Genomic DNA, 26917 nt, shown 5'->3' with positions numbered 1-26917 from the left:
TGTCCAATTCTGATGCGATATTAAAACTGTATCCTAGTTAACCCTTGGAAATAAAAATAAAAAGCTAAACAAATAAAAAGCGACCTGGAAACAAGACTGTCTGAAAAAATAGTCTTACTGGCCTGCCATATACTTAAATTTAACTATCAAACTGCTAAACTATCTTTTAGCATCAATGGGGTGTATTGTCTTCTATTCGATAGACCTGTAGATGGACTTTTTTTTTTAAATTTAGTGCACCAGTATTATTTAGTGCCTCTTATTACAGAGGCTAGTAAGTATTTGGCTAGTGTAAATGCCATATTGGAGCTACTAGATATCATTGTTCAGGACAACCACTCTTTATTTCTTCAAGGGCACATATATTGCACACATTAGTTAGGTCCACAGACCACACCTTTAAATCCTGCTGTCTACGCCCACCGACCACTGGACACAAAGCTTCTGCTGAAGGAGAAACTTGTGTCTGAACTCTTGGCCTTCCCCCAGGCGCCAAATGGCACCACAATGATTGTGCTGTTGTCCTCTGAACCATACTGAAGAGCCTGAGAGAGAAGAGAAAGACAACGTTCATATGTTCATTGTATTAACTTGTATTTAAAATACTAATACTTGTATTTAAAAAATGTAACATTCTCATTTTCTCTGTGTGCTTAACACTGCCTTTCTGCAGGGAACTACCATTTATGAGAGAATGATTAGAACTGAAACAGTGAGTGTGAATGTTTGAATGTATTAATAATAATTAATTTGACTGATTGATAAACAAACAATAAATAAATAAACAAACGGCATAAACAACAGCCAGTCAAAGCTCTCTTCCTTCACACACACTGTGGGTGTAGGTGTTAAACGTTGAGCATGCATGCGTTACCTGATCAGATATTCTCTGAGCGGCCTCTTTGGGGTCATTACACTGGTTGATAACATTGCAAATCTCCTGGCTGTTCATAATGAAGTTAACGCCATCTGTAGTCAGGGCCAGGAAGGAGTCATGCGCATGGTGCAACTGAGGAAACAATAAGCAATACTAAGATTACTAAGATTTTAAAACCAGTAAGAAAGCAGTAGAAAGACATAATAAAACAGTGTCTTACAGACTTGTAACTTTTATTTAGATTACTATGGATGATGTTTTGGATGATATGGATTATTAAACGAAAAATAAAATAGAATAGATCCAGAAATTTTGAAAAATATTATTTTCCATTAAGCAGTTTTTTTCCACTGTACCATCCCTTAAACACTGCCATGAAAATGTTGGTTTTTATTGAAACACATTTTTTGTTGTAATTCATTTACAAACCTACCGATACTCTTTTGGTCTCAGGCTCGGCGATGACTCCCATGTTCTTCAGATCAAAGTCTCCAATGCTGCGTGTCATTGCTAACCTGCCATTGACATTTGGTTGTCCCAGACTATTCCATGTAATAAACCCTCCACTCTTCTTTATCCTTGAGGCAGGTGCAAACGAAAAGAAATCTGAGTTCAGGTCAAGAAGTTTTGAACCCAAATTTGTAAATAACTGCTGAAAAGAGATTCTTCTTCTGAAAGAAATTAGTGTTTCTGTGTGTTTTCAAACTTTGCATTATTCACAACATCATGATATGTACCTCTCTTTTTCATCCTTCCTCTCAGGAGTGTGGTCAACAGTGAGTCTGAGGGCCTTGCCCTTGCGGCACAGCATGGCGCGGCTGTCACCCACACTTGCGACCACCAGCTCAATGCCGTCTCTCAGTAGGGCCACTGTGGCTGTGGTTCCTGCATTCATCCCGGGTACTACAGAGACATAAAAACAAACATCAGAGCTGGAACAAGCTATGATGAGCCACACATAAAGTCACTGTTCACAACAACCACATGGTGTGTCTCACATTCACACATCCATACACTGCAACATAAAAACATGGGTGGGAAGTCATAGTAGACTTACAGCGAACTACAGATTACACAGTAAACAGTAGAGGAGGCAGTCGCACATGCAGTTGAACTGTGGAACAGCATAGAGTTGAGGTCCAGAGCAATGTTTACAGCAGTTAAGTGAAAAGCGGAACCAAGAAATATTCTGGTACACAACACTTAACAGTGTCTGGTGTATATATATTCATTTATTGAGTATGGCAAAGAACATTTGAGCAGCAGATGCTTTAGTTCTTTGAGGAATGACATATATGTGCCTGCATTCTAGCTATTATCCATTGAAAGAAATAAACATAATACAGATTTTTATTTAAAATTAAAGTGAAATATTTTTTCCATCTTTTTATTATTTCTATCTGAAAAACGGTGCTATATAGTCATGTTTGACCTTTTCCTACTTCTGTGATGTTCCATGGATGTGCAGAACTTTATATTGCAGTAAAAAGGGGCTGTCTGGACTATATGACAGGAGTGAACAACATCTTGTAACTGCTTGGGGTTCTGAGGGGGGAGGGGAAGTCTTTGAAATCAATATTTAGCCTATTATAAAAATGAAACATGCTGCATCTCATGGACAAGATCTGTCACTGACAACACACATCTCATACAACTTGTTAAACTGAAGCATTGTCTCACAAGAAGCGTTGCATACACTTGGTAAGAAGAGAAAAGAGAGAGAAAGAGAGAGAGGAGTGAGAGAAAGATAGGGAACCTTCCAGTAGTCCAGGATATAGGACCCGCTGGACTCTCCTTCAATATCTAGCCTCTCGTCATCCACATTGGTGCCAAGGGCCTCCAGCTCTTAGCTGGGTCAGCAGCTGCCGTAGATAACATGCACACACACATACAGGCATATTGGGACATTTCACACACAAATGGCCATTGCATGGCCATATAACAGGAACACTAGCTTTTATATCAACAGTTAACCTTAACGAGTTGAGCTAGTTTGAAGATTCCACATAACTAGGGAAAACATGTAAACATGATTTAGTCAGACAATAATGGACTATAAGTTTTTATATTATTTTTTATAATTGTTTCATGGGATGCTCAAATTACCCTTAATTACAATTTTACCGTTTGTACTAAACAATATACTTTATAAACTGCAAAAGTAGAAACAGATGGGTAACAAATTAAAGGAAAAACAACATGAAGCTTTGGTGGTTTGCCAAAGGTCTCTACAGCAGCCAGTGTTTAAAGGCAATGGACATAATCTAGTAGTGGTGGATTAGCACTAAAACGATCCGGTCTAAAGTAACACAATAATAAAAGATCTTATGCAGGATTATGATCTGACGAACACAGCATAAGATGCTGTTGTATGAAAAGATCTTCATTCATTATTTGTTTAGCTTTTTCCTTTAATTTGTTGCCTGTCTGTATGTGTTGATGCTGTGCTGGCAGCAGTGAAGCACTAGTGATTGCTCTACCTGTAACTTGTTTATCGGTTAAAAGTTATTAAGTAACTTGGGGTTAAATGACAGACCTCTAACCAGAAGTGCTCAGGTCAAGGCTTCACAGCCTGAGTAGGATAAGTAAATTAGGTTTGAAGAGAGAAAAAAGTGCCATTACATATGCTCAAGTGTAAAAACAGTCAAATGTGAAAGTAACATGAAAGAACCTACCATTTGGATAGAAGTGTAAGTGCTTTACAAGAGCTTTGTCAACTTCAAGGAAGGCTTTTGTTAAAACTAACTCCAGATTTTCTTCTTCTGCCACAAGGTCCCTGAAACAAGAACAAAAGAAAAATCCCCAAAAATGTCACATTTTATATTAAAAACACTGAATAAATTTCAAGTAGAACAACTGATATTGATAAATGATCTTTTTTCCTTACAAGATGAATTTCTGCATGTATTTTTCACAAAAGTCAGCTGCTTCTGGTCCACCATGCCCATCAAACACAGCAAAGTAGAGTATGTTGTCGGTTATCTGAGAGACCTGGAAGCGATCTTCATTGTCTTTGCGTTGACCAATGAGTGAGGCACAGCCTACTTTTGATAGGCTAACTTTGGGAATGGGCTTGCCATATCGAATGCTGGGAGGCAGCAGGATAGGCTCATCAATACGATTATCCCAGATACCAAATGAATCCCAAGTAGTGGGACGGCCACTGCTGTCTGCATCAAAACGTGTGTTGCTGTGTCGTTTGTCTGAAGGGCTGTAGAGGTGTCTGCGGATGTCTGGAAACTGGAGATGACAGTCGTGCTGAAATGAAGGGGTCATCCGAAAGAGACCGCTACGAACCACATTTGGACCACTGCACCTTGCCAGGTGCACAAGGCAGGCTAATGACATCCCCCTGACAGCACAAACACAGAGGAAGCACTGGATGCAGATGAAGAGGAGTGCTGTTAAAAACACAAAAAAACAAAAACACTTTTTAGATCACACACTGAGATGTACATTTAAATTTGTTTTCTGTGCCTAAGCCAAATAAACATAAAATATGCAGAAAAACATTTATATTAGGGTTGGGCGATATTGGCAAAAAAATTTAATCATGGTTGACTGTGGCATTTAGCCAATAATGATTGATTTGACGATTAATTGATGACAATTGCACTTACATGTTTTTGACTCTAAACCGCCACATTGTTCTAAAATGATACTGACAAATCATCAGTCAAGTTAACTACTTCATTCGAACATGTTAAAGCTGGTAAGTAGTGATTAGGCACAAACCAGCCATGTTTGAAATATGTATTGATCAACCTACGTTCTTCCAGCACTTACTTTGGTTGTAAGGAGCACAGTGACTAAACGTATCGCGGATTCTCGGCTGAGTGGAATTATTTCCAATATCTGCTGGAGGAGACTTTATTGTTTTCCTATCTTGCTGTGGAGTCCTTAAATAAAGATCGGGAGGCAGCTTCTCCAGTCGGAGTTCATTCTTTTAATACGAGCAAACATCCGGTTACTATGGTAACAACCAAAGCTCCACGCTTCCCACCTAATGCATGTCGCGTATGCATCACGGCACTAAATACCACAGCTGTAGCCGGCGATGTGGCCTCCTGCGCTTTCTTCGTACTCCGGCTTACGGTGACAGACGTTGAACCTCTGTTAGGAACGTGCTGCTCCGCATCATTTACTTGAATACCACTGCCTTCCGCCATTATTGTTATTGTGGGCTCACATGTGTGCGCCTGCAGGTGATGGTGAGTACGTCGCACACTAACCAAATATTAATCGGTGAGTTTTTCTGACGATTAATTGCACACGATACGATTTTGCACAAGCCTAATTTATATACTGTATGTATTGTCTATCTTTAAAATACGCTGCTGCTACTACAACCTAATTTCCCTAAGGGAATTAATCATGTAACTCTTAATCTTACTATTCCTTAGAAAACACATATATTGCTCTTTGAACAGATTTACTGGTGTTATTGTCATGTTATTTAAATATATGATTGGCTTATGTATGTTTATACAAGACCTTTGACTTTGAGCTAAGACAGTTGTTGTGTGCAAATGTGAGCGAATAAAAGTATCTTATGGAAATCCATTAAATATACACTAATCAGTAGTAAACTATAGTATGCCAAATATTCACAGGTTAAAGCATTTCTGAATCTGACACCAATATCATTCATAGTAGGACAGTATTATCTGTGGATACTAATGTTTTGAATACATCTTTATCTCCATGAACCTTTCTATTCTTGGCTCAATATAAACATAACATCCTGGGGTATTCACAGCGAGTGTTACAAAGCTGTTACCATATAACTATGTTCAACTAATATTTAAGCCAATTAAAATAAGTATTAAGGTGGATGAAATTAAAACTAAACTCATAACGGCACAGTTTGTGTTTGTTAACTGGCCGTGGCTAAAAATGTACACTCTTCTTTACATCCTAACATTTCAGCACGTCGCAGAAACGTTAATATTGTACCTGCAAAACGACAGATGACATTAAGGCTGAAGAATGATGCAACTATCGTAGCTATGTGCGCTAAGAAGATGGCGCTATCCAAATACATTAAAAGCAAAGCTTGTGTCGCCTCTTTTAAAAGAATATGAACATACTCATATGAATAAACTAGTGCAATAATGAAAAACACCCCTCGCATGAAGTAGCAATAAAGGTAAACAGCTTATCGTGTTAGCATTACCTAGCTAACGGCATCACGATAGCTACCTTTAGCTGACGAGCTATCTGGTTTGCAAGCCGCAGCAAGAAGTTCGCTCTTCGTCCAAATATGTAGTCAATACTCCACTCTTCTCTTAACAGTGCACTAGCTAAATATCATACCTCAAGTCTTTCAGGTTTGTTCTTATACTCGCTGTCTTCTAGAGGTGAGAAAGAGTAGCTTGACTGAATTGACTGAATGTAAACCGCCGCCCTCGTCTGGTTGTCAGTGTTATCAAAAAGGTCCTCGACGTCACTGCGCCAATCGGCATGCTGGAAAAGTTTACCCCTCCATTGACGCCCCATGAGCGGCGCCCATGATTGGTCGATGTTGGGATTAATGGCAGCCTTGTGCACCAATCATTAAGTGGCAACTTTGGCTTCCAGCAGCCAGTCAGAGCAGGATTGTCATGTTGATGCTTGGAAAGTGCAGCATGGGGAATTTCACAGTTTTGACAGACGTCATTTTATCCATGCTTCATCGTCATTCCTTCTGTATGGCTGCTGCACTACTTAGGTATTTTGAGGACTGAATTCTTGTAACTTACTGGAATTTAAGGTCTGGGAGTTGAACTCAATCCTGGCACTGTAATATTGCCCTGTGCTGTTTTACATATCCAGAGTCTGCAGCGACGAGATGACTATAGTCCTCAAGAAAAATATGTGTGTAACATCCAATTTAAGAGTGTCCTACTTTGACCATAAAGCACCAAGGGACAATTGAGAGAAACTGGTCTATCTCTGCAATAATGCAATCGTCGTTGTTATGGTCTGGCAGTGTTTGGCATAATCCTGGAAAATACACATGTAGAAGTAAAATGCAGCAATGAGAAGACTCATTAAGCGTTACTGTCACAAGAGCTTTAGTTAACTCTTTCCTTCGTACTGCGCTGATGGTTTAACGCCAGAGCTATAGAGAGAGAGTTTTACTGCTGACCTGTAGAGGGCAGCATCGCTGTATGTAGTCTGCCGTACATTTCATGAGACGAAGAAGAAGAAGAAGAAGAAGCTGTGCCACTTCCTCGTTTGTTTTCTGAGCTGCTGAAACGAAAGCAGACGCCCAATTTCACAATGCATCTGTCAAGGTAAAGACTCTATTTTGATTTTGCACAAACCAGCTATACAGCAAAAACATGTTACGTATACTGTAGACTATGGTTAACTAGCGATTTCTGTTTTTAGCCATTAGTTTGACATGAGCGTTGCTTTCGCCTGCTAAGGTTAGTTAGCCATTAACTATAATTGCTTGGTTGGGTCATCAGTTCCTTTGGCTAGTACAGATGTAGATGCAGCTACAGACTTTGTTTATAATGTCCACACAGCCAAGGTGTGAGAGATGTAACCTTGCGTTACATTAGCCCGCTGGTCCTGAGATGACAGGACCGTTTACACTCCTGATACAGCTAAAGTTGGCTTCTAGGTGAACCTTCATATTAGGCTAATTCAGATTTCACAGTTTGTTAAAGATCACAATCTACAGATTATAAACACGTTATTATCGAAATATTTCGAATATATTCGAAATAAATACATAGAAAATAATAGTGAATGCACATCACATAACTAAAGAAAATAATTAAATTTCATGAAAACTGTAGAAATAATTGCTGAAAGTAATCAGGATGTGTATGTCCTTCTCAGAAAACTGTTTAATTTATTGTTGGGTTGGACTAAAAAAATATTTTTTGTCTGGTAACTAATTGATTGATTTTATAATATATAATATATTATATGCCTCAGCTCTAACAATTCTTTCTTGAAGCTATAGAAGCTAGAGATGTTTTATTAGTATGTCATGTGTATGTACTGGGAGTGGATGAACATTGAGGCGGGACTGCTTGAAGCTGTTAATCCAGGATTACACTGACAGGGTTTATTTAAACACACTGCCTGTTCTTCTGTCATAGTGCTTACATCATTCTCACACCTACCTATAAAGCCATTCTTCATTCGTAAAACATTGTCAGATATTACACATGGAACACAGTGATCAGCGTGCAGTGCTAATCAAGAAAGATGACATAATTATGGTGGTTTTGTCTCTGCCAGGGTTGGAATTTACATGAAGAGGAGAAAGCGGGACTGCTCTCAGGCTTGAACAGTATTGTCTTCCTCCATCTGGCCGTCACTGTCTCTGCCTCTTCAGATTGGTCCTCATTTCCTCTTCCTTCACCAACATGCTGTGTTGGGGAAATGCCAAGGATGGGCAGCTGGGTATTGGTGTGGAGAGGAACCCTGTGTTTGAGCCAAGAAACTCTCATGTGTTTAGTGGCAGAGGACTGAAAGAGGTTGCCTGTGGAGGGCAACATTCGCTGTTCCTGCTGCATGATGGTAGTGTGTACACATGTGGATCTAACAGCTGTGGACAGCTGGGCCACAACAAAGCAGGGACATCCCCAGGTAAGCTATCAGTGTGAACCCCATATCCAATGACATCTGCCTAATTAACTTCTGGTAATTATGGAACATTGCAAAGATGCTTAGGTATGTTTAGCTTTGTTAAATTGTGGCATTAGGCCACAAATCAGCATTTGTTTCTGCAAAACGTCAGTGCTGTGAATTAGTTTTACTTTCGTTGTTCAAATCTCAAACATCTTGTTGTAGATTTGTCGATTGCTGTGCTGGCCTCTCTTCTCTGGTGGTCGAACAATCCTGAGATTGAATTAAGGGAAGGAGCTAATAACGCTGGTTTGCTGTGGAGTTTAAAAATAGAAATGACAACATGTCAGTATCAAATGGTTTTCAACATACTGACTGAAGTGTAAGAAAACTCCAGATTTCAACCTGTGTCCAGTCGCTGCTGTGTTTTAACATCTCTTATTTAAGCCACACCGCTGAAGATCATACAGTAGACAGAGATAATATCATACATTTCATTATATGATGTAAGTTTTATATGTAGCCACAGCATTGGGTAAATTTGTCCTAAATGTTGATATTTTAGTATATGCACATTGTGTGAAAAGCGTAGCGATTGCAGGCAGACAGCGGTGGGTCTGCGTTATATTGTTTAGACATGTGGGTGCAACAATGAAAACAATGCAAGACTTACAAGACCTTGAGTAAATATGAGCGATGATTTGGCTGGCAGGTCTTCATCAGGAATGTATACCTGACTATAGGCAGTATATTAGTAGGCCTACAAAAATGTATGTTGCTTATGTAATATGTAAAATGTAAAAATGAACATATTCAACCTTTATTGTTTAACAACAAATGTTAATACACTTAGCAAGACATGACTTTCAACCTACAGTTTGGGATCATTTGCTTGTCATTTCTTTTACATATGATAATTCTCCTTAATTTTCTGTTTTTGAATCGTTGTGTCATACCATAAGTTCCCTGCAGCTGAATCACTTGTATTATTGTGTTACATACAAGAGACGCCTGTTTGGAAAAGGTTGATGCGATAGAGTACCAGTGCTAAGTGCCTTACATGGTTTGGGTCCATGACGGCACTATAAATGGCATCTACTAGAGCAGATGAGAGAATGAAAGTGGTATATTGTCTGTAGCTGGTATAGTGGGTAACAAAATGTTGAATTTTCAATGAGAAACAAAGCCCAAGTAAGGGTTACTAAATGCAAAGTGGCCTGACACTGCATATGCAAATGTCCCAACTCTCAAATCAGTGCTGTACATAAGGTACGTTCTCATCATTTTTTTGTCATAGTGGTACTGCTCCTGCATGCTCACTGGATCTATCTTCCTTTCACAGAGCTGGTAGATGCCCTGGATACGCAGAAGATAACAATGTTATCATGTGGTCGGGCCCATTCGATGGCAGTGAATGAGCAAGGTCAAGTGTTTGCATGGGGAGCAGGTGAAGGGGGGCAGCTTGGCCTGGGGACCATAGAGGCAGCTGTTCGAATCCCAAGGTGAATGTGCAGTGCACCACAGAAGAAATAAAAAAAAACAAAAACACTTATTTACAAGTAGGAAAGAGTGCCTTTAAGTGTGGAAGTTTATGTGATACACGTGGACATCCAGCAAGGGCTGCAAACACAAAAGGTCTGCGTCAACTTTATTAAATTAAATAGACAGTAGTGTAATAAAACAATCCATAAAAAATCTAAATTCTAAATGTTCTAGAATAGTTTATTTTGTTACATATATATTTTGCAACTTTAAACAAGGTAACAACATTAGAGGAAGCTTAAAATGAATGCTATCAGTAATAAATATCTCTTTAAACATATCCAAATATGGAGAAAAGGAATTGCATACTTCTTCTTTTTTAATGAGCTAGGACTCTTTGTATTAATAATTTAGGAACATTCACTCTTCCCTGCAGATCAGGTCTGTTCTGGGATATTTTTAGGTTTCCTCACATACACAAGTATAAGATCCATATATTTATCTATATTGTATTTGAAGCTAATCGAGATTATTTATTAAATCCAAAACATAGTTAATCTCAGGTTTTTAACACACTAGAGACAAATGTGGTTATATGTATTTTTTCCTTTGTAAATAAATGTTTTTTTTATGTTTTATGTTTTTCTTAGGTTGGTGAAAAGACTGTGTGACCATCACATCTCCCAAGTAATGTGTGGAAACCAGCACTGCATCGCACTTTCTAGAGGTGTGAAAGACAATCTCTTCATAACACAGCAGCAGTGTTCATGAATCATGTTTTCACACACAATGCATTATCTGAGCCCAACCAGATCAAGTGGCAGGCAGGCTGTGTGGGTTTTTTTTTTCCAAACATCCCCACTCATGTTTGATTGTTTTTTATTTCTGTGGAATGCTGTGATGTCTGGGTTAAGTTGATGGAACAAAAAAACAAAAACAAAACAAATCAAGGTGACTCACTCTGATGCAGGCCTGTACCAAAGTGCACGCACTAAATTTTCCAGCTTGGGATGAATAAATTATTTCTATTCTATTCTCATGAGAAGACAGTCTGAATAGCACACTGAAAAGTACTTTTGCATTGTGGGCAGTTTAAGATTCAGTGTTTTTGTTTTAGAAGAAATTTGATCTGCCACGCCCAGTAATACAGTACAGTAGTCGATGTGTGAATTCTGTGTGTTCCTTCCCACTTAGATGGCCAGCTGTTCACGTGGGGCCTGAATACCAGCGGCCAGCTCGGGCTGGGGAAAGGAGAACCCAGCAAGCTTTTCCCTCATCCTCTGAAGTCTCTGGCAGGAATTCCTCTGGCACAAATAACCACTGGGGGAGACCACAGTTTTGCACTCTCTTTGTCTGGAGCAGTATTTGGATGGGGCAAAAACAGAGCTGGACAACTGGGTCTCAATGATAAACAAGGTACCGTAGATGCAGAGAATGGGTACACAGACAGCTGAAAGAGATAAAAGAATAGAGAAGTGGGTTTTTTTCTGCAAGTGGTCAGATATGGGAAATTTACAGAGAAGTAAGTAACAGTGAGAAGTAAGAAAATGATTTTAGCTTAACGTCTGGAAAAATGTTCTTTAAGTTACCAGTAGCTCGTGGCAGTGATGGAAAAGGAATCATCTCTGTTGGGCTGTTCCTTTTTTCCCTCCTTAGATCGTGCTGTCCCGTGCCACATCAAATTCTTGAGATCTCAAAAGGTTGTTTACATCAGCTGTGGAGATGAGCACACAGCGGCCCTCACAAAGGTATGAAAACTGTCCTGAACAGATTAACATGTGCTCAGCAAAGTTTTACACTTCAGCCATCTTATTCTTGGTAAATCATTTTACCAAAGAAAATAGCTCTTCTAGCCACAACCCTTTTCTAATCTGAAATCTGCATGTACCAGTATGTATTGTGTATTTAACTTCTCTTCCACAATCCAATGTTTTCTTTCTGGCAGGATGGCGGCTTGTTTACGTTTGGTGATGGTTCGTGGGGTCAGCTCGGTCATGGCTCTACCAATAATGAACTTTTACCAAGACGAGTGCTGGAGCTCATGGGAACTGAGGTGTCTCAGATCACCTGTGGCAGGTATGGTCTGTTTTGATCCTATGTTTTTGTATTAGGTGCACTTCTTTACCCTTAAACAACATATTTGAGCTCAAACCTTGTGAATACTGTCAGCGCTGTGTTTGTTCAGAGATGGTGCTATGTTGTTAGAAGTTTACTTTAACACCCTTAATGTCACCCTTTGTTTTATCCAGTCAGGGCTGTTTGCTTTTTTATTATTTCCTGTCCTCTTGATTATTTATAATTACACACCTCTGTCAACAAATGGATCACAAGTCACAGCTGGAATTAAGACAAAAGTTGTAACTTGTCACATGATTGTAACAGATTGGACTGTTTGAAGAGGTTTATTTGTCCCTCTGCATGCTAAATCTTGATTTTTCTTTTCCTCAGACACCACACGTTGGCGTTTGTGCCTTCCTCTGGCATGGTGTATGCATTTGGTTGTAACAGCCATGGCCAGCTGGGAACAGGAATACTGGGAGATGCCAGAAGCCCATTTCCTGTCAAGACAAGTTTCCTGACTGGAAATTTCCATAGAAGAGGTGAGCTGAAGACTGGCTGCTTGGTGACTATGACTGAAATGCCTTTTTAAAAACATTTATGACGTATCGATGCAGAGAGAAATGATAATGAATGGACTGTAACTACTGTATGTTTATGCTATCAACTAGCATCATTTAAAAGGGGAACATTGTGTTGTAACATTAACAATGACCACACATTTAGAGTGCTTTAGAGTCACACAGCAGTGGCCAGCTGGGCTCTCCTGTTTTACTGGTTCTGTAACAGTTCTGATGTGGGTGGTCTATAAATAAGTGTGTGCATACTGTTGGCAAAACAACCTGTGAGGAGGATAGTTACTACACAAACCAGATTGTATTGGAGTTACCATACATCTCCCTTATAATAGCATCTACAGTGGCTTTATAATGTGAAGTAAAGATACACATTTAACAATTATAGATAAGCAAAAAATTCACTGCTTTTCTTCTTGTTTTATTAGAATCCAAACAATATTCAGTGATAAACATCACTTGTGGAGGAGACCATAGTTTCTTATTGTACACAAATGAGCAGGTATGTGACTTTTTAAATTTTATTTATTTTAACAAATGTCAAACTGTTCTGATCTGATCTGGTGTTTCACCACAGGGGGGCATTAATGACAAAGCTTTCACCGCTTCATATATGAGAGCTACACTGTACACGGAGCATTTGTCTGGAGCAAATTTCAAACAAATTGTCAGGAATGTACTCTTGATAAAGATGTAATGCATTCAGTCCCAGACACACACCCTTTCAAAATATTTAGACCTCAGGCGGAGCCTATTTATTTTATCTTCACTGAGGAAGTAGACACAACCCAGACTGAACTGTGCCACACACAGTGGAAGTGCTGGTGCAAACAATCCTCCATGTTTGTGACAGCGTGGCCTCTGTCTGTCCCTGCAGAGTTCTGTCCCTCCAGAGGACTTCAGAATGATTAACATCAGTAAATGCCTCTCCCCGATCACTCATGAAATGTTAAATTCATGGAGGTTAAAACTGATGTACAACACAGATGCCAGTGTCACAAAGTAAGTCAACACTAAAAACATATGATCTGAAACATATTCAAATATAACATAAACAAGTGAAGAGTTATAATTTACTTTAATTTTTATTCACAGTGACATCATAATTCACCTCTCCTCGACAGCCTGTTGGAACGCCAGCTTCTTGGACCAAAGGTACGAACGTCATTGACAAAGCACCTCACAGCACTAAAACCTCACTCTCTAAAGCGCACTTACATTTTATTATTTTATGTACAGGTTCACATCAGGGCAGCTTGTAATGATAGTCAGGAAATAGAAGTACTGAGTAATTTTAGAGTGGAGGTGCACATATACTGCGCCTCCACTGTGTTCTGCCAAAAAGGGCACAGCGCATGATCTTTGGATTTGGTTCAGGCAGGTGACAGATGGCACAAACTGCAGTCATCCTCCACATCAGAAGGCAACACGCTGCTGATTTGCCCCACTCTCCAACTCTCCAACGAGCCTGCACAAGAAACAAAAAATGTTCAGAGCTGATCAGTAGGATATTTATCATTGCTGTGTCATTGTAGTGTAGCTGTCTTGCCTTTCAGACATATAATAAACACATAATAAAATGGTTAAGAAAAATCATGTGAGAATACAGGACTCCTGGGAACTCCTGGGAATTCATCTCTGACCTCCCAGCATCCATTTACTCTGCATGTCATATACATCTCACTCAATGTACGTCACATTATAGGAGATGTCAGGGCTGAGAAACAAGCTATCTGTGTGTTAGCTGCAATCTGTGCAGCTACATCAACCTGGATTTCATGGCATTTCAGCGCACCATACTCAGCAGATACTTATGGTGTCCTGGGAATGAGCCATGAAGGTCAGCAGGGCTGTCTGAATGTTTCACGTGTTAAAAACAGTGTCTCCTTGACTGATTGCAGACATCCACTCTCATGGATGGCCTATCATGGATGTTATATGGATATGTTTATCTTCATTTTTAAGTGAAAAAACAAAAAATAACTGTGTGATATGTGGCACTGCTGAGGGAGTACTTAGCAGGTCAACGCTCTGACTCACAGTTCTCTATATTGCAGCATTATGACTGCATTATCTGCATCATTGTTCTCTGTTTGCCAAACAGTCTCCAAAGGATCAGATCTGATGTGTGTGTGTAATGACTAAATAAACCCTGCACTATAAGAATGTGAAGGCTTACTCTGTAAATAGTTCCTCTCACTGAGATGATGCTGTGTGTGTGTTTACCAGTTAGTACTCATAGGCAGCTTAGGGATTGACTTAAATACCTTTAGGCTATGTATGAGCACCTAGCCACCGAATTAGCACACATGCCTGCAGCACCTTTCACTGTACTTGACTCACAGCTGACTAGCCAAATGACAGGCTGGAAAAGATTCAACTTTAATCCTAAGCATGTGCCTTTTACACCTCGGCTTTACCACCAAGTCCCTGAATCTGAGCTGTATCCTATTTTTGCTCTGTTGTTGATCACTGACACCTACGTGTTTTTCCCCTCAGTGATGATACCCACTTCAAAACCAACCCAAAGATCCCGGGCATTGATCTCAACTCTGTCAGGATGCTGTTTGAGACTCTCAGCAAACCGGCCTTTTCTGAACTTCTGGACAAGGTACTGAGAGTTCATGCATGTATGTGCATTCAAATTTCTTTACTGAAGTCTTTATCTCCTCAAGATGAACATTTTTACTACTTTCTTCTTGAGTAGGGTATCATTCAGACGTTACTTCTAAATCCAGTTTCATGTACATGTGGTGCTGCAGGAATTACACTACTACACTATCTATATAATAGATAAATAAAAATGACTTAAGATTCTCAGAAAGTACTCAGGAGTTAAAAAGCTACTGTGAGAAATCTAGCATGCACTTCACATTCACTTCATATCTAAATCTCCAACTCCTACATTCATAGTCGCTTTGGGAGCTATTTGTAACCATGAATATCTTTCATATGTGTAAGTCGTGTGTGTTTTGAAAGTACATCAAGTTCTGCCACAGATGGCAGAAAATGCAGGGCTGAATCGTAACCTTTAACGGTGCCTCAGTAATGTTAGGTTTTGGTTCTGTTTAAATAAATCCAGACTGAATTGTAATCTGTGTGTGCACACTGAGGCCATTTTCTCAACCACTTAAAGCCTCTCCCAAAAATTTAGTGCCTGATATTTTTCTTGTGCTGGGACAAAGTTGTTTTGAAATTGGAGAATAATAATCTCATAAATTTCTCTGCTTCATTGCTGACTATTTTATGCTTTCCAACATACGATAAAACAGTCAATCACTCGAATACTTTTCTCTGTAGCAGTTTAAAACCTGTCCTCTTTCTGTGTGTAGGCCAGCAAGAGTTTTGAGAGCCTGTTGATCCCTCAGCTGCAGCGCTCTCCTCCTGATGTCGAGGCCATGAGGATCTACCTCATTTTGTCTGAGTACCCAGCGCTGCAGGACTCCAAGAACTACATCCGCCTCACTATACCCCTGGCAATGGCCATTCTGCGGCTAGATGCCAACCCCAGCAAAGTATTGGGTATCATATTTGCATGCACACACGCACACTTGATTTTCTTTGCAATGTTTCCATTTAAAATGGCCTTTGGGACCCAATGACACAGAGCCAGAGGCTATAAATAAAAGGTGGATAAACTGTTGTATGTTATGATGAGCGGCTTTGAAGCTCAGTGCGTGAGGCTCTGGCTGTCACCATCTTGGCAAATGGGAGGTAGATGGAGTCTTAACTCAATCTATATGCCAAATATATGCCAGTGTGTTAGCCTGGCCTCTTAAGTTGACCTCTACAATAAGCCTCTTTTCATAACGGCAAATGAAGACACACCACTTCAGAACAAAACATGAAATCTTCCATTGAGTGTGAAATGTCAGTATGTTAAATTTAGGCGAGGCAAAATATATATTTTTCTCTTCTGTGCTGCAGATAACTGGTGGTGTTTTGTGGACGGCAACGTGTTCACCAGAATGGTCAACATGTACAAGAGCATTGTTGTGTTCATGCTGACGGAGGGCAAGACGCTGCTTGGGCCTGTCTTTTATGAGAACTATTTTCTGGCTACGTTGAGGCTGCTGGACAAACTCCACAAGGTATGCACAAAGATCACCTGCTGCCTTCGTAAAGAACCTTTGTTCCTTCACTACAATCTGAGGAGGAACTGTTTGTCCTGCTCAGATGCTTCTCGGTATTCTGTGGCCCCCTGTAAACTGCGACGTTTCCTGGAGCTGAGGCTGTTTGTTCTGTGTTAACAGGTAAACTTAAAGGCCCACCACGTGGAGTACAACCGCTTCTACATCCCAGACATCACCAGCCTGGTGGATATCCAGGAAGACTACCTCAAATGGTTTCTGAGTAAAGCAGAGACTGTGAGTACTGACAGTGTTACTCTTGATTTAAGATGAGTGTTCGCTTTATTCATAAATAATTGTCCAGGGCAGGTGTGTCTCTGTCAGTTCTTGGTATTTACACACTTATGTGTTGAAGATAGCCTCTTTGGATTAGGACATGTGGGATATGCACGTCAGTGCAGTCATAGTGTCCATTCATAAACAAGCTTTTACAAGCTTCACTATGACCTTACAAAACATGTTTTTGACCATAAGTAGTAGGTAGTAGTCTAGTAGGCACAGGCGCTCTGCTGCTAGGGGAGCTTTGATTGACCGCTGTTTTATTAAATGTCTTCTCCATGCCTATCATATGGAGTTGGAACAGACAACTGTGAGGCAGTATTTTCATTCTGTTAATTGTCATTTTATGTTGGGTTAAATGACTTTTCTCTCTCTATTTTTTTTTTAGAAAATGGGATCCTCCCCTTCACAGGTACACATTTAACTGATTCAACTTCAATCCTTTGAATATTAAGCATACCACATTTATTTGATTCATTTTAAAGGTAGGGTAGGAGATTTTTAAAACTCAGTGAGATTCAGCCAGATTTCGAAAGTAAACACACGCCCCTTTTCTCTCGGAGCTCACCCCGAAGCCACGCCTCCCAATCACATTACCTGAAGACGAGCTGCAGTCTGTGACCATGGCCATCATGCACGTACCTCTCTGCCACGCGCAGAGCAGAAGGAGAGTGACAACCAGCCAATACTCTGCGCAGGGTCCACCTGCAGGATTGGCTGATGTTTTTAGCGTTTTATAGCTTCACAGATGATTCATATTCTTCGTTTTAATGTGAAACTGCTGAACTAATTGGTTGCTATTGGATTGTAAAGAGAAGTTACATTAATTTAACAAAAAGTGCATCAGAATCAAATCTCCTACCCAACCTTTAATGTCGTCGTTGTTTCTGCCGTTACTGCAGAGTGACTTTTCCTCAGTGACCCTATGTGCCTACCCGTTCATTCTGAACGCCAAAGCCAAGACAACCATGCTGCAAACAGATGCTGAACTGCAAATGCAGGTACCGGCTGCTCACAGGAATGTAGTTTTGACTGCTGATGTTTTTATGCAATATGAAATAATAATATGATTCATTTGCTTTAATATGTGTGTCTTTCCCATCTCTACCAAGATGGCAGTTAGTGGTGCAAACCTACACAACGTCTTCATGCTGCTCACACTTGAACCCCACCTAGCTAGGAACCCATACCTGGTGCTCCACGTGCGCAGGAACCATTTAGTGAGTGACACACTGCGTGAGCTCACCATGTACTCTGACGTGGACCTCAAAAAACCACTAAAGGTGAGAATGAGAGTTCAAAGAAAATATGTCTGCTCTGCTTTTGTGATATTTGTCGCTCTGATCATATGCTTCTCACTCACTGCAGGTGATCTTTGATGGCGAGGAGGCAGTGGATGCAGGCGGAGTAACTAAAGAGTTCTTCCTGCTGCTCCTGAAGGAGCTGATGGATCCTGTGTATGGGATGTTCACTCCTTATAAAGAGTCCAACCTGCTGTGGTTCTCAGACAAAGTAAGTGATCATTAAACAGTATGACTTCATCTTGCTTTATGAACAGAAACAGTTTGACAAAAAAAAAATTGTGTAGTTGTTAGTTGAACTTTAGCATATGAGCTTCAAATTGAAACAAAATGTAGATCCTTGTAGACACAACTGCAGCTGCAGACAGTCTGTTTTTCTTTGTGGTGGATTTATTTAGGTCTTCTTTGTTGCACATAGATGTCAAGGTAAATGCCTCTAAGAGAGGCACTAACACTAACTAAGAGGCCACATGTGCGATGATTAATTGGTTTAAATGTGTGTTTAAATCAAGGGTCACATACAAGGGTCTATTATTATCTATCTATTATCTATCATTACAAATCAATACACCAGGGTCTCTGCTGTGAAAACGTAACAGAAGAGGACAAAAGTTCCTCTCTCGCACAGACTAAAGTTTATTGTGCCAACAGTACAGAGAACTGTGCCTCATTGTAATATGCAGTGACAGCTAAGAAGTTCTCCTATATGTATCTCCAGTGTTTTGTGGAGCAGAACTGGTTCCACCTGATCGGGATCATCTGCGGTCTGGCCATCTATAACTCCACAGTGGTGGACCTCCACTTCCCCCTGGCCCTCTACAAGAAACTGCTTGATGTATTACCCACACTGGAGGACTTCACGGAGCTCTCGCCCACTGAGGGCAGGTAAACTATGAGTCCTGCTGGGCTGACAGCAGCTTTTTCCTTAACATAGTGGAAATCTTTAATTGTTCCACACAATCTGTCTGATCATATCTACATGAGTTGTTAGTGTGAGAAAGCAACAGAGCCTGGAAGACTCCTCACTTCCCCCCCTGCTGTTCTCAAATATGTACCAGTTGTTTCTTGGTGGGCTTACATAAGCAGTGTTGTTTTTAGGGAGCAGTGAAATTGACTGCCCCTTCGTTGAATTTAGAGCAGGAACAGACAGCGTTTTCTGCAGCGCTAATTGTCTCCAGTTGACTATTGATTTTCAGATTAGCCTCTAAATACAATCACAGATCTCCTGGAAGTGAGGCTGCACATCCTGTCTGCTACTGAGACCACACAATGTTAAAGGACACCATGACTTAGAATAGTAATTTATTTGTTTGTTGTATTTTTTAAACACTCAGGAACAACAGACAAAATGCAGCAATTATACACAGACAAGAAATTACACTGACTCGAGCATCCTTTGTTCTGTGACCTTAGCTAAGTAGCTGGGGTCAGTCAGAACACATCCTCTTTAACTAATTAGCATTTCCTTTGCCTCACTGTTTGCCTTCTCTCCATGTTTCCTGTGTTTGGTGGTAAATATCCAGCATGAAAATAAGTGACTGAATGTAAAGATGCAGAGCTATTTCCTCACTACCTTTTTCTAAAATCTAAAGCTACAGACGTTCACTTTTTGATAGACTGATAGATTCATAATCACTTTTTTTTAAAACAGCGCTTCTTTTTTCCTGCAGGAGTCTGCAGCAGCTTCTAGACTATGAAGGAGGTGATGTGGAGGAGACATTTCTTCTCACCTTTGCTGTGAGTGCAACTTTTCATCTCTAATTTGTTCTCTAAATTATACCTGTTGTCTACAGTAATGTCATTTTTTCAGTTTTAGTTATGAGTCATCAAAGTCTTTAAACACAGGTCACAGAGTCTCATACAGGCTTGTGTGCAAAGACCTTTATGTTTTAAGTGAATAAATAGGCCACAGCTGCTTTTTCCATTCTAGAAAACATGGAGCTAACACTTGTGCATTGTGTTCACATCTCAGATCACCAGGGAGAATTACGGGATGACAGAAGTTAAGGAGCTGATTCCTGGAGGAGAGAGCGTTGCTGTGGATAAAAACAACAGGTTGGGCAGCTCAACTAACTAAATATACAACGCTTTTTAAGAAAAGAGTATTTTTGTAGGAATGACCTGCCTCACTCGATGATGTGTTTAAAATCATTTTGTTTTGTTTTAATGTTCTGCACTCTCTGAAAGACAAACAGAAGACTGTGGGGTTTTTTCATGTATTTGTTGAGATTATCATGTTCCTGTGCAGCTGGCAGCTCGTGTCCTATTGTTTAAACTGAAGGCCATGATGTGCGTTGACAACACTCTTTGTTATTGCTCAGCCTCACTCCGCTTAATGTCGTCCTTGTACCAGTGGCACTGATTACAGTGTTATGTGTGGGAGTCCTCAAGAGAGCTGCGGGATGGGCGGTGTTAACATGTCTGGCTGCTGGTGCTCAACAGATGGCGAGAGCAGCAGTGACCCAAGTTGTTGTGCAAAATCCCTTCAACACTCAGATATTAAACTGTAATAACAGATATGATGGAACACGTTGCGGTGGCTGTGGTGTGAATCGGCCCCACAGACGTCCCTACAGCAGTTAGTAAGAGTGAGGGTTAACTCTTAAGACAGGTGATTCCGGGCTTTGTGCTGGTGCTGCAGGCCTGTGTGACCTCTGTGGGTCTGTGGACAGAATCCTTTTTTTCTTAAGGTGTGGAGTTTGTCTCCATCTGTTAGCTTAGTAAAACTCAATAAATAATATTTTAAGAGCATCTTGCCTCCTTATAATGAGGATATTCCTTTTTGAGGCAGCACTAGAAATATACAGTCATTATTTTTAAACAAAAAAAAGGTCTTTGTGTAGACTAGAGGAGAGAATTAGGATGCCCAGCCAGGATAACAGTTTGTGGGATCCCTGACAGATCAGTGATGACCTGAATAGATTTTGTGTGCGTGCGCACGCTTGTTTGTGTGTGTTTCTGGAGTGAAGAAGGAAGCAGCACAAGTTCTGAGTACTTTGGCAGATGTTTATTTGTGTGTCTGTGGAGAGATTGTGTAAACACAATGATGTCACACAGAGCTCCTGCTGGTGTCCCTCGCCTGTAGTGCAGTTTGTGTTTAGATCACATTAGTCAGTTCAGCTCTAAAACACTGCTGCCTCTTTCATGTGAATTTAAACATTTAACAGTGTAATCATTTTCCTTCCAAAGATGGTTTGTGTGTGGTTGTGGGTTTCCTCTGTACTCTGATGCTCAGATTGTTCATGAAAATGAAGCTGCACATTTCCCCTACACAATACAAGAATGATATAAATGTTTGTTATGAAGCTATTATTCAAAGCAGCATAATGTCACTGTTTCAAATAACAGTCTTTTCTTTAGTATTTTGAGGACCTTTTCTGTGCTTCACCTCTCCTGTCGGCTGTAGTGTAAATAAACTGTGGTGTTGCAGGTAAACAGAGCGTTATGAGGCCCTCAGAGGTGGATGGAGCTCTGCTGAAGAGATTATCGATTTCATCCACCTAAGCAACTTGTGCATTAGGACCTCATGTGAACAATTTCAGATGGCTGAATGGGTTGATGAACTAATATTAGATTTAGAGACCATTTTGATTGTAAGAGATGCTGTATAAATAGAACTGAAATTGACTGAAAAACATTTAATAGTGCTGGACACAAATAAAGCATAAACACAGACACAATGAGGGAGGAAGCCAGTGTTTACAGTCTTACAGTGATTGTCAGGATGCAGCTGTGGAACAGAATAAATTAACAATCTGAATGTGTGTGTTTCAGGAAGGAGTTTGTGGAGGCCTACCTGCGCTACGTGTTCTCTGACTCAGTGAGCGAGCAGTACTCGGCCTTCTCCTCTGGTTTCCTGAAGGTGTGTGGAGGAGAGATCCTATTGCTGTTCCAGCCGTCCGAGCTGATGGCCATGGTGGTTGGCAACAATAACTACAACTGGGAGGAGATGGAGAAGGTCAGTGTGTGGTTTGAAGCTCTGAACATGGAGCCAGTTCTGACTTACTGTACACTGTGTACACTTTTTTTTTAATTTTCTGGGTGCTCTCTCACAAACCACTTCCTGCTCGTGGTCAGCGTGGTCTCTCTCAGCTGTGCAGTTTTGCAAACTCAAGAAAAACTCATAGTTGGATTCAGACATCTGAAAAGTTAGTTCCCTGGCATATTTGTGGATGTGACAAAGATCATGTCTCACTGTGCCAACACACAGGACAAAAAGGACAGCATATGTGACTCATGACTTCTGCAGGCCTGTCAGTGCTTCTTGCTCAGCCCTCTGAGGAATGTGCGGTTTTGTAACTCTCATAGGCCTCACTGAGGCGACTTTCAAGCCTAGGACATTTGCTCTGTTTGAAACACGGCAGTAAGTGCAGCAGACCCCTGAGAGAAGGTGGAGAGGAATGTGACCTGACCTAGCCCTAAACACGATGAAGTTGCACCTATCACTCACTATCATTGGTGCTCACCACGAAGCTGACTGTATGAAGAAATATGTTGCTAAGATGTTAGCCTTCTCTGTAGCTGTGTGCCTCATTTTTCCTCTCGTCTCTCTGATCCTTCTGTTCTCTGTGTTTAGTCGAGTAATCATGCTTGAGATTATTTTCCTTTAGGATGGCAGCTTTTTCTTTGCACTTCAGGCAGGTGTGTTTCCACTAAACTCCCGAAACCATGGTCACCATCCACTTTCCTTTTTCGGGTTTACACACTATTATTGTTCACAGCCGTACAACAATTAAAGCTCTGAGCTGAGCTGTCTCACCAACAACGGCCTTTTGACCTTTGCCCTTAAAATAAATCATTTTTGTTATTATTACTGTGGTTGTATTCAGTGGAATGTTGTGGGTAGTTTAAATTTCTATGAAAGATTGGCACAGATTGAACTGTTCTTAGTTTCACCTGCATGTGGAGATGGACTCTGGACGTCAGTTTATCAGGCTCTAAAGAGTTCCTATGAGTGAATGACAAGAAGTGGTTTATAGATGACACAATAGGAAAAAGCTTTTAATCATCTCTCCTATCTTTGCAGAATGCTGTTTACAAAGGGGAGTATACAGCCACTCATCCAACAGTCAGACTGTTCTGGGAGGTTTTCCACGAGTTCCCCCTGGAGAAGAAGAAGCAGTTCTTATGTAAGCGTTTAATTGCCTCTTTGCTCCCTCTGCACGACAGTCTAATTGTTATACATTTTACAGATCATGTATTACTGTTCCTGTTCTCTGTCTTACTAGGGTCAGAACATTTCATTAATAATGATGTTTCAGTGTGTGTGATGCAGTCACCTCTTCAGGTCTGTATGTCTACAGCAGCAGTCTCCATGAAACAACGTTAGGTCAAAACTTCAACTTTAGCAAAATGAAATCAATATAAATAGTTTCATGTGTTTTTAAACAGTACCACTCCGTTTTCTTATTCACCTGGTGCACAGACTGAATTTGCATATTCACTCAGCAAGAAAACACGGCTCTGTTCACACTGCTGTTCATTAGCAGCTTGGCTGATGACACACACCTGATAATCTCAGTGCCTCGCTTTACATTCAAATACTGTATATGCTCACAACATTCCCATTGGTTGTTTCTACCTGATAACCTGCCTACTGAAAATCAACTACCTACAGAAATCAAGTCTTTGTTCCTTCCATGATAACTAAATGGAAATATGACAGTGTTTTGTGTCAGTCTGGTCACGCCTGGTCCATCAGAGGTCATTGTGCGTATCACACGTGTTCACACTTTTGTTTTGTGTTTTTGGGATGTGGTCTCTGTGGTTACAGCTAATGTTTTAAAATAATTCACAGCAACATAAAATGTAACTTTACATTTAATTTTTTTAGATAATTAAAAAAAAAAAGGTTTTTTGTGTAAATCCTGCCAGCGTCTGCTGTCTGAAAGTCTACAGCACCATGGGTGTACTCAAGAAATACAGCTCCTCTGGGAAATTTTTTATTTTTTATTTTTTCCAGCTAAAAGATTGTAATCGGAGGTTTATATCTTGTGTCTCAGACAGGATAGAGACATTAGTTGTTTTTTTCTTGGGATTTTGGGCACTAAGATAAGATCTCAGTTGTTTCAGCAGTGGCTTTTGTGTCTCCTGCCTGCAGTATTCCTGACGGGTAGCGACCGCATTCCCATCCACGGCATGGAGAGCTTGCGTATTGTCATCCAGTCCACCACAGCAGAGGAGCACTACCTGCCCGTGGCCCACACCTGCTACAACCTGCTGGACATGCCCCGCTACCAGACCAAAGAGATCCTGCGCCGCCGCCTCACTCAGGCTGTGGAGCAGTACGAGGGCTTCAGCCTGGTCTGAGGGGATTCCCAGAGGAGATTTAACGCAATACACCCCATGTGAGTGTCAAAGCAATGGAAGTGGGACACAGGAAGGTCACTCTCTTTATACGCTGTTACGAGATTGTTAGGCTTCTTGAATCTGAAAGGTCTTTGTGTATGTGAATGCAGAGTATTATTGTTTTTATTGCTTTGGGTAAAGTTTCTCAACCTTTTGGGGCCATTTAAACAGCTGATATATAAAATGTATCACAGCACAGGAAAGACAGGACTGAAATTTGCATGATGACCAGGAATCACTTAGAGTTTGGAACAGGGACCAGGGAGGGTTGAGAATCTGACTTTTGGGTGTTTGCATTGTTTTATTTTTGTCTTTTTTTTGCAAAACTGTATTTTATATTCCTTAAATTCTATTTTTCACTTTTAAAGAAGTAAAATATACCTTGAGCCAATATAATGGTTTTTGTTACTTTTAATTTATTAAATAGAGTGATTATTTTTGACAATACAAAGCTGTATATGTATGTAAATAGCACTTTGAATATAATCTTTAGCCCTGATGTTGGGAGGAGTGTTTGCCCCGCTGATCCTTTTAAATCTGGACACCAGTACGTCCTCCCTGCCTGGTTCTAAAAAGGATGAATGAAGACTGTCTGGCAGGCGGGAGGCAGCAGGGTGAAACATGCTGATTATTATTTGCAAATTACTTATTCCTGTTCAGCTGCGGATCACAGAGCAGCTGGCTTTGTCTTGAACCTGCATTCAACAGTGTTGCCTTCGACAGCAGAACCTACTGTACGGACGCTAAGCTGACGGTTAGAGATGATTTTTACTGGATGTTGTCTGTGTGCATGTTGTTGCGTGGAAGGAAAAACCGGATTGACACTTAACAGTTTTTGGATATACAGTTACTCCTCTGGAAGGTGGATTGAACCGGCTGTCCTCTGAGTCTGTGAGGCCATGACTAGCAGCCTCAGCTCAGCTCAGGCTCCTGTACCTGCAAAGCTTAAAACATCACAGGTTACATGGGTGCTTTTTGTAAAACAAATTGCATATTTGGAGTTTTTCTGTTTTGCCAGGCTGAGCTAGCTAACCTGTTGCTATGTGTGAGGACGGTCCAATCCACCAAAGAGTGAGTAACATTTGTCTCAAAATGTCATTGAAAACTATATATACAGACTTTCAAAGTAATTATTGTAATTGATAATCAAATTGTGATATTTGAATAAGTGCATATTCTTAAGTGTGGGCAGTTGACTTATTAAACTCTCTGCATATATAGTCATTTGATGATAAACTTGCCCTCATACTGTATTTATTCCTGCAGAATCCAAAATGATGTGTAATGAGGTCGTGCACCGGTGTGAAATGTGTGAAATGGTCTTGCATATATATCTATTTTTTCTATTCTTCATACATGATGGTGGTGTTAGCGACAGTAAAAATGACTTGACAAATCCATTCAGCAATAACAAACTGAAGCAGCCCAGTAACGTACTGACAGCTCTGGATCAGACAGAGAGAAAAGTCTTCAGCGCTGGACTCCTCTGACATGTTTCTTAGGACATCTTATTGCTTGGTTCTGTACTGCATGTATGAACACACAGGTCCCACATGTTCAGTCAACATTTGTCTGATTAAGGCTGATTTCTCCTGCAGAGTTTAGTCCTATGCAACGATATGAGCAGCCCTTGACTTTACTGCACCTTTTAATGTGCTATAGAAAATGTGATTTTTTTTTTCATCTGATATCTACACACAGCTCTCTGTTCCAGCCAAGGTTTTAAATAAAATGCAATTATAAGTCAGAATTTCTGCTTGATTTGTGATTACATATCAGAGCAGTTTGTCCGATGATTCATTGATATTGTTTAGACTGTTTGACTGCAGCAGTGTGTGTTGTATGAGACACTAAAAGTATAGAGTTCAAGCTATTGATTCGACAGGAAGCCTAGAGGGGGTAAAAAGAATAGCTTTTATTACGATCACATTGAAGTTGAAGTGATGGCAATAAAAGTTCATTGGTGATCTTCTTAGAAGCAGACGTAAAACAAGTCAATTATCTGCTTAGAAGATCCTGTAGAATGACTGAAGCCTCCAGAACAGCTACAGGACTGTACGGTCACAGCACTTACTAATATTTTATTACATTTTAATGAAATTAAGCAAATAACCTCAAATATCTTTGATCTTTAACTTGTACCAAATTCTACCCCACCATTGCATCCATTAATTAGTAATAAATGAAATATTATCATAGGTGAAACATTAAGGGTTTCAGTGTCATCATTTATCTTTTGTTTGTATATTTAAAGGTTATTCATTATTATTATATCTATTTAAAATGAGTTACTCT

The 26917-nt window shown here is 40.2% G+C and overlaps 2 protein-coding genes across 6 annotated transcripts; one reads left to right on the top strand and one right to left on the bottom strand.

Annotated features, from left to right (window-relative positions):
* Window positions 1-358: 358 nt before the first annotated feature.
* On the bottom strand, window positions 359-6323 carry ppm1kb (protein phosphatase, Mg2+/Mn2+ dependent 1Kb). Of its 3 annotated transcripts, none has more exons than XM_028417959.1 (7): window positions 6194-6323; window positions 3765-4278; window positions 3553-3653; window positions 1615-1780; window positions 1311-1455; window positions 875-1009; window positions 359-545 (listed from the first exon to the last, which is right to left on the bottom strand). In XM_028417959.1, the coding sequence occupies exons 2-7, from the start codon at window positions 4223-4225 to the stop codon at window positions 414-416; spliced, it is 1140 nt and encodes a 379-aa protein (XP_028273760.1). In that variant the 5' UTR covers window positions 4226-4278; window positions 6194-6323; the 3' UTR covers window positions 359-413. The 3 variants fall into 3 exon arrangements, with proteins under 3 accessions (XP_028273760.1, XP_028273769.1, XP_028273778.1); XM_028417968.1 differs by having other exon boundaries at window positions 6080-6209; XM_028417977.1 differs by lacking the exon at window positions 6194-6323 and adding an exon at window positions 6054-6176.
* Window positions 6324-7042: 719 nt separating this feature from the next.
* Window positions 7043-26372, top strand: herc3 (HECT and RLD domain containing E3 ubiquitin protein ligase 3). Of its 3 annotated transcripts, XM_028417933.1 has the most exons (26): window positions 7043-7155; window positions 8120-8470; window positions 9792-9951; window positions 10582-10658; window positions 11126-11347; window positions 11588-11679; window positions 11877-12007; window positions 12380-12531; window positions 12993-13066; window positions 13442-13566; window positions 13660-13719; window positions 15064-15175; window positions 15897-16086; window positions 16492-16655; window positions 16818-16931; window positions 17362-17385; window positions 17876-17974; window positions 18086-18256; window positions 18342-18485; window positions 18993-19159; window positions 19945-20011; window positions 20247-20329; window positions 22049-22232; window positions 23301-23403; window positions 23503-23561; window positions 24375-24508. In XM_028417933.1, the coding sequence occupies exons 2-26, from the start codon at window positions 8248-8250 to the stop codon at window positions 24381-24383; spliced, it is 3006 nt and encodes a 1001-aa protein (XP_028273734.1). In that variant the 5' UTR covers window positions 7043-7155; window positions 8120-8247; the 3' UTR covers window positions 24384-24508. The 3 variants fall into 3 exon arrangements, with proteins under 3 accessions (XP_028273734.1, XP_028273726.1, XP_028273717.1); XM_028417925.1 differs by lacking the exon at window positions 23503-23561 and having other exon boundaries at window positions 24375-24583; XM_028417916.1 differs by lacking the exons at window positions 7043-7155; window positions 23503-23561 and having other exon boundaries at window positions 8248-8470; window positions 24375-26372.
* The last annotated feature ends 545 nt before the right edge of the window (window positions 26373-26917 follow it).

This window comes from Parambassis ranga, chromosome 1, assembly GCF_900634625.1.
Source record: "Parambassis ranga chromosome 1, fParRan2.1, whole genome shotgun sequence".
Lineage (NCBI taxonomy): Eukaryota > Metazoa > Chordata > Actinopteri > Ambassidae > Parambassis > Parambassis ranga.
The sequence above is the reverse complement of the archived record's forward strand: the minus strand, read 5'-3'. Positions and strand labels throughout refer to the sequence as shown.

What these genes read in the sequence shown, in the direction of transcription:
- herc3 (XM_028417916.1), top strand. Translation starts at nt 8,248, where the DNA reads ATGCTGTGTTGGGGAAATGCCAAGGATGGGCAGCTGGGTATTGGTGTG. An exon ending in CTGCATCGCACTTTCTAGAG is followed by an intron (nt 10,659 to 11,125) that starts GTGTGAAAGACA and finishes CTTCCCACTTAG; the next exon opens with ATGGCCAGCTGTTCACGTGG. An exon ending in CAACCCCAGCAAAGTATTGG is followed by an intron (nt 16,087 to 16,491) that starts GTATCATATTTG and finishes TCTGTGCTGCAG; the next exon opens with ATAACTGGTGGTGTTTTGTG.
- ppm1kb (XM_028417959.1), bottom strand. Translation starts at nt 4,225, where the DNA reads ATGTCATTAGCCTGCCTTGTGCACCTGGCAAGGTGCAGTGGTCCAAAT. An exon ending in AGGAAGGATGAAAAAGAGAG is followed by an intron (nt 1,456 to 1,614) that starts GTACATATCATG and finishes ACCTGCCTCAAG; the next exon opens with GATAAAGAAGAGTGGAGGGT. An exon ending in CTCAGAGAATATCTGATCAG is followed by an intron (nt 546 to 874) that starts GTAACGCATGCA and finishes CTTCTCTCTCAG; the next exon opens with GCTCTTCAGTATGGTTCAGA.